This window comes from Lolium rigidum, chromosome 5 (genome assembly GCF_022539505.1).
Source record: "Lolium rigidum isolate FL_2022 chromosome 5, APGP_CSIRO_Lrig_0.1, whole genome shotgun sequence".
Taxonomy (NCBI): domain Eukaryota; kingdom Viridiplantae; phylum Streptophyta; class Magnoliopsida; order Poales; family Poaceae; genus Lolium; species Lolium rigidum.
The window spans coordinates 90,353,511-90,364,946 of NC_061512.1; the positions used below are offsets into that span (position 1 = coordinate 90,353,511).

The 11,436-nt window shown below is 41.9% G+C and overlaps 1 protein-coding gene across 2 annotated transcripts; it reads right to left on the reverse strand.

Annotated features, from left to right (window-relative positions):
- Window positions 1-447: 447 nt before the first annotated feature.
- Window positions 448-9,166, reverse strand: LOC124652032 (ribulose-1,5 bisphosphate carboxylase/oxygenase large subunit N-methyltransferase, chloroplastic). 2 transcript variants are annotated; one of them, XR_006987557.1, is made up of 13 exons: window positions 8,971-9,166; window positions 8,804-8,879; window positions 6,736-6,941; window positions 6,536-6,622; window positions 6,361-6,453; window positions 5,735-5,889; window positions 5,494-5,578; window positions 5,338-5,424; window positions 5,145-5,264; window positions 4,164-4,265; window positions 3,909-4,077; window positions 1,600-1,685; window positions 448-797 (listed from the first exon to the last, which is right to left on the reverse strand). XR_006987557.1 is itself a non-coding variant. In XM_047191055.1 (12 exons), exons 2-11 carry the CDS (start codon window positions 8,850-8,852, stop codon window positions 3,910-3,912), a joined length of 1,152 nt encoding a protein of 383 aa, XP_047047011.1. In that variant the 5' UTR covers window positions 8,853-8,879; window positions 8,971-9,166; the 3' UTR covers window positions 1,726-2,044; window position 3,909. The 2 variants fall into 2 exon arrangements, 1 of the variants encoding a protein (XP_047047011.1); XM_047191055.1 differs by lacking the exons at window positions 448-797; window positions 1,600-1,685 and adding an exon at window positions 1,726-2,044.
- Window positions 9,167-11,436: the final 2,270 nt, after the last annotated feature.

Here is an 11,436-nt window from a genome sequence, read left to right on the forward strand (position 1 = left end):
AGCTTTCAAAATATTTTATTTTCAAAAAACAAATTAAAAATTAATGGGAAAAAACTGGCCTTTTTTCTAGAGATTTCGTTAGTATTCCCAACAAACCAATCCAGAAGCATAAACTCAGCTATTTAGGCCACCCAACAGGGCCTTTGCACCTGCCAATGAAAAAAGAAAAGAGAAACCTGAGGAGGGGCAAGTTTAGACACGTTTATTTTGCGAATTTTTCTAATGATGTTCAATTCTCACATGAATATGAGAAGCATTCCAATCAGACTTCAGTTGTACATCATCAGGGGCTGCAGTACAAATACAGCAACAGCATTTGAGCCATTCAAGAATCTGTAGGAATCATAAATTTGAGTTCAACCAAGTCTTCCTGGCACAGCAATCAAGACTAGGTTGCCACACATATGTCACCAACAAAAAAAAGGATGGAACTAAAAAAACTGGTAATTTAACAACATCGAGAAGGTAATTAAACGCCATAGGGCGAACTGCAGCCATCACAGTACAACTACTGTTCCATGCAATTACAAGCTGTGGATTGACAGATTCGGTAATCCTAAAACCAGCCATCCACAATATAATATCTGAGCCAAGCCATCTTCCACGCATGTTCTTCTATGCACAGAAAGGAGAATGAGCATGTACAAAATTGTCATTGCCAAACTCCCAATCATCAAAATGAACATATAGATTGAATCTAGGCGGCAAAAAACATCAATTCACACTTCTGTGCAATGCAACTATTGGCAGATCTACTAAAGACCAGTGATATCCTTATTACACTCGCACAGATTTCCCTGCAACACATGTTGTAATTCTAATCAGCAGGGAGCATTCAGTCGCAGAGGTTTCTCATACCATATAAATAGCCAGTAAAACAAATAGCAAGGTATGTGCTTCTAGCATTCCTCACTGCAGTAACGATCATGTATTTAGAACTATTATTAGCAAATGTTATGGATGAAACCCCATTCACAACTAAACTGGATTTACCTATTAAATTGAGAATATACCCGGTGACACCATTGCTTAAATGATACCATAATACCAATGTCAGAAAAGTGCAAAAATCAGAGTTCTTCTGAGTTATGTATTGCATGATGATGTTTCCCAGTAAATATTCAACTAAACTGAGATGTATATCAAAAGAAATGAAAAAGGAAAATAGGAGCAAAGCCCTAGTGCTACAAAGCCGTGTGGTGCTAACATGCTTCCAAGGCCTGGGTATCAAAAGTGTGAAATGATTTGGTAGCATTGTCACCAGATGCATGTATAAAAAGTGGGGTATAAAAAGGACAAATTTTCGCGTGGATAGTAGCCTGGAAAGGAAGTGTGAGGTGTCTTGAATTGAATTTTCAGGATGCTAGAAAATCACAAATATTTTGTAACTGGTAGTGCCATCACTCCCTTGGTAGCACCATAAAGATTGGTAGCAATGTAACTTTCTCTAGGAAATAGACACTGTTTTAAGAGCATTTTACGTAAACAAACAAAATTTTGAGTAATTTGGACTCAGCTCCTCTTGTCATACTGCACACTGACGTAGGCTCACTGAGATCAAATCCTGGTGTTTCTAACTCATTATCAGTTATAATTTACCTTCTAATGATGCACTTAACACAGAACATGTTTTGAAGTGATATGTCCATCTAGCAATAATCGAATTGCACTGCACACTTACTTCTCTGCAGAGAAATTGAACATTTCACAGTACACTATAAGAACAACTGCATGAGCTCAGTCCATAGTTTGCTTTCAAACATGCTACATTAATTTACTTTCAAACAAAAGGTAAAATATACTTCCTCTGATCCATACTAAGTGTCGTGGTTTTAGTTCAAATTTGAACTAAACTCACGACACTTATTATGGATTGGAGGGAGTACAAGATATTCGGGTATATACCACCTACAAGTTACAGCTTTGGGATAAACCATCAAAATATTTGGGTTCACTGAAGTACCACCTGAAGTTCCGAAAGCTCTCCAATATACTAATTCCATAATGATCTAGGCTGGTTATGTTTTGGTCTCCTTTCCTGTCCCTGAGGGAGAGACATACTAATCACAAATTATGGAATTTCTTGGTTAATCTTGATTTGATTTGTAGGAACAAAGTGGTGATGGTGCAGGCTAGCAGAGTGCAGAAGATGCTGAGTTACAGAGGGTGTGTCCACAGAAGTTACACAAGCTATTGGCACCAAAACTTCCTGTGTTTCGGCACGAACAAGCCCATCCACTACTAGGAAAACAGCTACCAGTGGCACACCTGTTTTGGGCATTACTGGCGCACTAGCGCGCCACTGGGTGGCACACCACAGTGTGCCACGGGTATGTGCCCTACCAGTGGCACGCCACCTAGTGTGCCACCGCGATTGCTAGCAGTGCGCCACATGTATATTTTTGAAATTTTGATTTTTAATTTTTTTTTGATTTTTCGAATTTTATTCTACTCTTGATACGTTCTTTATGAGCTCCACATGGTGTCGGACAGGAGGGAATAGCCGGCGGCCGGGGAGGAGGGAATGGCCGAAGGCCGAGGAGGAGAGAAGGGAGGGGCACCGGAATAGAGGATGGACAAGAGGAGTAAGGAGAGGAGAGGAGAGTAGGTAGAAGGGAGGAGGGAAGAGGATGGAGGAGGAAGGAGAGGAGAAGGAGCCAGAGACGAGGGGGAAGCCGGGGAGGAGTAAGGAGGAGGGGCACCGGCCGGCGGAGCAGATGGCCGGAGAAGGTGCACTGGCAAAGCCTCTTGTCGGAGTAGATGGATGAAGAAAAGTGGGGGAGGAGGGAGGAGAGGAGGAAGGATAAGGGATGTGTGGATGAAGGAGAGGGACTTGCCTCGACCAATCAGAACGCAGGAATAAGGAGCATACGGATCATGTGTTTGTTTACACTCGTTGGGAGCCGTTGGATCGTGCATCTGAATCTGGGGCCATCCAACATACCAGTGGCCCACCAGAAGGGTTGGTGCGCCACTTCTATTTATTTTGAAATTTGAAATTTTTTCAGCGAAATCTAAAAGCTCCAAAATCTCTGTTTCCTTTTTAATTTTGAGGAAGCTAAAAAATAGGTAAACGGCCGTACACCGTTGAATTCAGATGTAACTTTTTCTGTAGATACACTTTCATATAAAAAGCTTTTTCATTAGAGGTCATATGCAAAATTCAGAGCCAGTTCACCGAAACATGGCACCATTTTGCAAAAAAAAAAAGTCATGTTTGTTAATTTTCCTAACAACTAGAACACATAACACATGGCCATCTTGAAGGATTTTGAAATTTGAAAATTCTATTATTTGTTTTATTTTTTTTCAAAACTGAAAAGGCGGTCATGGAGGTGGGAATTTTGGGGTTGGGAATTTTAGGGACACATACCAGCGGCGCACCATGCCTCCCTAAGTCCCTAACCTAGTGCGCCACTGGTAATGGGTAATGGGCTAGCAGTGGCACATATTGGGGCAGCTGTTTTCCTAGTAGTGATCACTGGAGCGTCTAGAGACGTCCTGCTCCTCGTGTGTGTGTTACGGTGCACATGAAATACTTTCACCGAGCACACACGGTACAACCAATGGCATCTGCTGGCTGCAGGCCTCCAGTCATGGAGTGAAACTAGCTACTGTGAATGGCCGCGGTGACGATAGGAAGAACCTTGGGAAGGGTTTCAGAGAGAACGGAGGAGGGAGCTAGAAGCACAGGAGCTGGTCTGATGGCAGGTTTGTGTGACCAACTGACACTTACTCTCCGCAGCAGAAAACCAAGCCAAAACGATTATGGAGAGGTACTTCGGGAGGTATTTAAATGAACCCAAAGCCCCAAACTTTAGATTGTATACGTAAGTATCCAAAACACTTACTTTCTGGTGGTATATAACAAATTTTATCAAAAACATAAATAGCATTGCCAAGGATACCTTATTTCAACTCGGGAGCATATAGAGCAGGGCAAGGTGACACGGTATGGTCAGGCAAACCGCTTATAAACTCGTTAGCAGCCTGAAGACAGCCATGCAGCATTCTCTTCTCTAACCTTACAAGTCTGGTAGCAACTTCTTTCTTTGGTTCCAAATTGCCATCAGCCAACTGGCAAACACCAAAGTAGTGACAAGCAGTTCAGTAAGGTAACAGAAAAATGAGGAAAACATACACAAAACCCAACAGCTTGTTACCATTGCTTCATCTTCATCCAAAGTAGTTGGATAACCAGCCAATCTTGATTTCAGATACACAACAAGTTGGTCCAGTACGGCTCGCTCTGAGCATGGACTAACCTAAAGAATTACAGTTGTAAGCAACATGTTGCATTTTATCATGCCATACATACTGGTACCAGAGCATATTTTGGTTGGCAGCTTTCTCTATGTTGACAAGAAACCACATATATCGATGAGGATTTATTTCCCTAATTTTAACAAGATTTATGCGGAAAAATGATGCAGCCCAGTGCACCAGCCACCACTCATTTTGTTTCAACTAAATATATGGTCGATTTACAAAAAAAAAAATCTAACAGTAAGTCAGGTGGACTAATGAAGCTCGAGAAAGTTTACTTGACTAGGATCCTTAGCATATGGAATTGGGAGTATAATGGCCAATGAAAGGCTTCAAAAGTAAAACCAATCTCCACATTACGTGTTGTGAATTGTGAGGTATTCTCTCTACCTAAAAAAAATCATCCCAAGGAAATTTCAGAGCAAGCAAAAGCAAACCAGTTTTCTCGATCAAGGGCCCAATTAGCCTTCAACTTAAGAGTTTTATAAGCAAATCTCCAGGGCAACGAATGGGTTGGCTACTTAGGGCTTGATAGTTTATTCAACTTGAAGACCTGAACCCAACTTTGCAAACAGAAATCTCATATAAACTGAAGCTAACAGAAGTTGCCTTCTAAGGATTATTACAGGCAAGAAACCCAAAATCTGCTCGACTGTAGAATCACGATTTAGACCGAACAGTCCCTACATAAAATGGTAATGGATGGAGGAATATTATTAAAACAATCAAACCAGATGAGTCAAGGATATAATATTAAAAAACAAATAGCTACCTTATAGGTTGAACACATTCAAACACCACTCCAGAAAATCTAAAGATCAAATAGTAATTTATTAAATGCAGTATATAGTGGCATCAAGGAAGGTATGCAGGCTTACTGGACATGTATCACCTTCCGATGAAAGTATACATTGCATTTCATCAGGATCTGAAATGTATCCTAGTCTCAAATAAGGCAGCATTTCAGAAACAGTTTCCTTCTCTTTACCTACACAGACCTGAGAAGTGGGCATATTAATATTCAACACATTTTACCCTCAATTAAATAGGAAATGGATTTAAGAGTCCCACTTGGAATTTTTGGATAGCAAGCTTTCCATTTCTTTGAGCAACCATTCGCTTCTCTTGGTATTGAGGATCTTCGGTGTTTAGGGATGCCTGTGATTATGTTTCCAGCTTGGTTACACCAACCAAATAAGAAAGACTGTAAAACAGCTAAAAATCCACCTCGATTGCTATACGATCATAGGGATTGTCTTCATCAACAAAACCATAATTGAGAAGCAACCTGGAGTTTGGTTGTGGTCCACACCTGTTTAATTGTATATATGTTGAGATCATTGCATACATGAAACATGAGCAGTGCATAATATCTATCTACATAGTAAATCAAAATATCAGCATCCTAGATTGCCAAATATGATGAATTAGGACAAGAATATCAGTGCGACTGAAGAAAACATAATACCAAACGATTATCGGTTCTCCTGCTTTGTATGGCCGATCCACCACCAGTCGAACAGAATCATCAACAGCTGTCAACATTGCTTTGCAGTTGCTCTTGTATGTCAAAAGTGGTGGGCCCAAGGGAACTAGCGCAAATCTTCGAGCTAAACTAACCTTCTGCTCTTGAAACAAGAAACAAGAAACAAAGTCAATGGAACACGGTTTTGTGAAGAAAGCACAAGCTATGCAATGTTTTCGTCACACAAAACATTGCACAAACCAGACAAATTTGAACAAAAGATCTGCACTAAATATGGAAAGAAAATCTAAAGATAATTGACCATGGAAAAAAGTGACATGATCCAACGATATAGTTGAAGTGGGGAAAGTGGGCCTAGCTCACTTGGTTGGGGGAGTGGATTTATAAATATACAACCTGGGTTCAAGTCCTCGTGGATACAAATATGGGTTTCTATTTACCCTTACAGTTATCTTTCAAAAAAAATGAAATGAAAAAATGTATACCACTAAATTGTTCGCAATACATATGATACCATACATTACTAACTTGCGGAAAGATATAGGAAAATAAATCAAATGCTCAGGCACCATGACGGAGAAACGCAAATCAAATGCTCAACATATTACCTGCAAATGAACCACACAAGACTGTACTGCAACAAATGCCTGCTTGAAAATCTCAAACGGAAACGCCTCGGTAGGTACGTCAAAAGGGTATTGCTGTATGAAATCCACATGAAAATAAAGAACAGCTTGCGCAACAAACTCTTATGAAAAGATGATTATCAGGACAACAAAATACCTTAAACAATGAACCTGCCATGAACCACAATGTGTCAAGCTCATTATATTCTCTTCTTATTCCCTCATCTCTGACAACCACTTCATCCTGTAATATGAAAAAATCAAAGCTAAGATATTCATCTTCTTGTTAAATGTTGATTAATTTCGAATTAAATAAAGTGGTTATGCAAGTCAACATTGAAAGATCAAAGCACTAACCCTCATGGGGCTGCCATTCAGGTAATCCAGTTCACTTTCAGTCCATAAAAGAGGTGATTCAACAGCTAGCTGCCCCCTACCTCGCTGCCGATCAAGTTCTTTAATGTACGGGTACCAAAGTGAATCTTTTCCTTGCTTCTTCTCATACATGAGATACAATGCCAAGCATGCCAACTCAGACAATTTGTTTGTTGTTAATAATTCAGCTGCACGGTAACAAAACAAAGATTGCAATACGATATAAATGATATCATTTAGATGTTCTTGTCTTGGTGTCTACATAGAGGATTAGGAGATGTTATTGTTTCACTAGAAAAACCAATGCTATTGGGAGAAACATGACAGATATGAGCACCAAAATATATTACGGAGTACTATTTTAGATAGTGGGCAATAGACCGTGCATATTACAGAAGCAAAATATGTAAGTTTAATAAACAGAATGCACGGAAGACTTGTCTAGCTGAAATATTCCAGTATCAATTTTAATGTATTTCATGGTCGAACTACTTGGGAAGGGCGGGCCTGGTGCAGCGGTAGAGCCTCACCGCCTGTGACCGAGAGGTCCCAGGTTCGAGTCGCGGTCTCCTCACATTGCACTTCGTGAGGGTAAGGCTTGCCACTAACACCTTCCCCAGACCCCGCACAGTGCGGGAGCTCTCAGCACTGGGTACGTCCATGGTCGAACTACTTGCAGACGAACTGTACTTCTACTACTCCTTTCTTATAGTAGTACATGTAATTGATGCCTAGAAGCTATAAACTCTATTAAAATCACAGAACAAACAAAACAACCAAGTGAATGCTACAGATAAATGTGATAACCAATGCTATGAAAAAAAGAGGTGGGGACTTTGTCCAAATTCATAACTGGTAATGCTCTTCCGGCTTCATAATCATGATCCAAGTCAAAGGTTGGAACACAAAATTTGTTGCTAAGTTCCAATGAGGGATATGTTTGCACAAATGATAACCAAAAATACGATCTTGCACTTTCTCAATTTCTGTGTGGGAGGACCTCATTAATTAGGACCACCTAATTCAAAGATAACTGTCACTCACGTTTAAACATAGATATTGCCGGGGTTTCGTGTCTCGAGAGGAACACGGGTACCTCGGCAACACCCTTAAGGTTATCGAACACAGGGGGCTAAGAGCAACGCTCCAAGATCTCCAGAACCACGGCGATGCTAGGTGAGCGGCGAGCGCAACAGGGCAGAGAGGGACGCAGAGTTACCCAGGTTCGGGGCCCTCGTGAGGAGTTAACACCCCTACTCTGCTTAGGTTGTATTGCACTGCGATTTCTCGCCGAGTACAAAGAGGGTTTTACAAGGCTCTGACTTGAAGAAGCTGTGGCTAGATCTGGAGAGCTCTTCTAGGAGGAAAAAGCCGATCTCGTCAACGGGGCAGCTGCCCCTCCCTTTATAGAGGCACTGGTCCTCCTCACCACGGAAACTTGGGGGAGGGGTTGCCACTGACGTGGCGAAGGAGGGCTACAGCTGTCCCCTCACTGCACAAGTGGACTTGGTCCATGCCCTGGAAAGGGGCGTCGGCCTGTGAGGGTGGTTGTGTCGTTGCTTGTAAATGGGCCGCCGCACAGGCCGAGCAGCAGGTGGACCGTGGTACCCCCGGCGCCACTACATCGATAGATATAACAATTACATGAACCTAACCTGAAAATGTGCAAGCATGATGCCGTTGACTACAAAGGGAGCAGATTCACAAACTCTTGCTCCAATAGACTCCCGAAATACTAGAGCACAGTTACCAACTTACAAGAAAAAAAAACCATACACCTATTACTGGTAACAAGACTTGCCAAAACCTCCGTTGTATTACAAAACATGGAAGTGGAAAGAACAACTTACATAAGAAATGACTACAAAGTGCTTTTACAAACTCATTTCATAGGTTACCTACTCACGGCAGGAAGTGTTTCAGCATACCACACCAACGCAAATGCCAAATTCATGTAGATTACGAAATTTGTATCCATGGAATAAAAATTGACTATTTCCTCAGCCATAAACCGAGCAAATGACAGAAGCGGAGGCAGCGGCTAACTCACCAATGGACTCGTCGCCTAGAACCCGCTCCAGCGTGACAACAAGCGACATGGGCACCTCGAACGCCACATCCCCGGCCTGCACAAGCAACCAGTTAGCCGCATCAGGATCGCATGTTTACCACCGGAATCAGCACAAAAAAAAAAAAAAAAGTGCTTGCTCAGCACACCTCGAGGTCCTGGCCCGCAGCGACATAGTGCAGTGGCCGGTCCTTGTCCCCGCGGGAACAGGGCACTGGGCGCTCTAGGATGGACACCTTGCCCGGCGGCAGCCCGTGCGTGAGCAGCCAGTCCGAGAAACCGCCAGCGGAGGATGCGGATGGGCAAGCCGCGGGAGCAAGCGGACTCTGGGCTCCGGGGGGGCAGAGGAGGGTGTCGGCGTGGCAAGCGGCGAGGTGTAGGCGGGAGCACGAGCGCGGGCGCGGGCGCGAGCGGGTGCGAGGGACGCGGCGCAGGAAACAGGGGAGTAGGCCGCGGTGATGGGTGCCGGAGACGGAGGCGGCGGCGGCAGGGGAGACGGAGGCGGATGAGGCCATTGGTGGGGCTCGAGATTCGGGCGACCGGTGGGTGAACGGCGGCGTTGCAGCGGAGGAGATTGGTGTGGATTAGGGGAAGGCGTTGATAGGGCCAGGCGGAGCGATATTTCCCCTTAGTTTTTTTCTTTTTTGAAAAAAAAAAGAGAGGCTACTAACTAGTCAGTAGTTAATAAAACTAGTCAATTTTTTCAACTTCTCGTGCACGTAAAGATTAGACATGAAAATCCAAGAGAGAACCATCTCTTCCAAAGTCATCTCCCGAAGTGAAATGGCCAACGAATCACAGAAAACATAATACATCCATATTAAGTTTGCCATTAGAACTGGATGTACTGAAATCTTCACAAGTGCGTGTGCTTTGCTACGGAGAATGTGCATCTTTGATTTTTTTTTACCGATGCAATAGACTCTCTACCAATCATATCCAAACGCAACCTTCATTTTTCACTCTGTTAGGTGTGTATTCTCCATCATACACCACGGAAGAAAACAAAGTGTATCCTTACGCTCCTTTTATCCTTGCTCTATACCAACTTTGACATGTGACCATCTTCTCCTCTATGATCTACAAAAAATCACACCAAGATTATCTAAAATTACATCACTGAAAATGTGTATCCTTTTCCATCAGTGGAAACAAGCTTTCCCTGGAAAAAAATGGACATGTAAGCATAGTAATATATGTGTGCATGACTGGATCAAAACAATTACCTCCTAAGTGTTATAACACAACAATGCACTTGTTTGGGCTTTCCTTCATGGACCAAAAATCCCTTCAGTGCATACCAATTTTCTTGAGATGGTTTTAATGTTGAATTTTATCTAGCCACCTGGGATTGGATAGGAGATGATGTGCATGAAATTGTTAAAAAGTTCTTTTACACTGGGAATTTACCTCCTCAATCAAATAAAACACACATTGCTCTTATTCCAAAAAAACTCATATCCCAAGTTCCTGCTGATTACAGACCTATTAGGCTCTGCAATGTTATCTACAAAATCATCACAAAATGCTTGGCAAATAGGCTTAAGCAGCATCTTCCTAACCATATCCACCCTTCCGAACAAGTTTTTATTGAAGGGAGAAGAATCAGTGATAACATTATTATTGCACAGGAAATTACCCACTCTTTTCAGCTCTCCTCTTGGAAACAAAAAGCTTTTATGTTAAAAATTGATCTAGCAAAGGCTTTTGATAGGCTGGAATGGAATTTTATCCTCTTAGCTCTTGCTCGTAAAGGGCTGCATGGTCATTTCATTAACCTCATTCATGCCTGCATTTCGACCCCATCTTTCTCTGTCATCATCAATGGTCAATCTTATGCAAACTTCACAAGATCTAGAGGTGTCAGACAGGGTTGCCCTATTTCTCCTTATGTGTTTGTGCTTGCTATAAATGAATTATCCATTCAGTTACAACAAGGTCTTTCTTAGGCAACCTTAAATGGTATAACCCTTGGACCTAATTGTCCCCCAATCCACTCCCTTCTGTTTGCTGATGACCTTCTCATTTGTGGAAATGCAACTCAACAGGAAAGCTTTGCTATAAAACATATTCTTCAAAACTTTTGTCAACACTTAGGACAAATTCCAAATTGGGGTAAATCAGGAATTATTTTTAGCAAATCTGTGGACATCAATACTCAAACCCAGATTAAAAACATATTCCCAAGTCCTGATATTAATGAAAACTTTATCCATCTTGGTCACCCTTTGATCTTGCCAGCAAAAAATAGATCTAAAGCTTACAACTTTGTTCTAGCAAAATTTAAATCAAAGCTTTCAACTTACAAAGCAAAATCTCTCTCTCATGCTGCCAGCTTGGAACTAATTAAATCAGTTTTCTCATCCATTCCTGTCTACTACATGTCTAACATCATCTTCTCCAAGAAATTTCATGCAAAAATCACTGCCATTATTAGGAATTTCTGGTGGACAGGTCTTAACAGTGACCCTGATCATAAACCTTTATGCCTAACTGCTTGGAAGAACATTTGTGCCCCAACAAATCAGGGAGGTTTAGGCATTAGGAACCTCTCTGCAGTCAATCATGCTCTTATTCTAACATCCATTTGGAGAATAGCTGAAAACTCTCAAAGT

Coding starts and splice junctions, on each gene's coding strand:
- LOC124652032 (XM_047191055.1), bottom strand. CDS start 8,852: ATGTCGCTTGTTGTCACGCTGGAGCGGGTTCTAGGCGACGAGTCCATT. Junction 5,265..5,337: donor TTGCTATCCAAAAATTCCAA/GTGGGACTCTTA, acceptor CCCACTTCTCAG/GTCTGTGTAGGTAAAGAGAA. Junction 4,266..5,144: donor CGGAAGGTGATACATGTCCA/GTAAGCCTGCAT, acceptor GTAATTCTTTAG/GTTAGTCCATGCTCAGAGCG.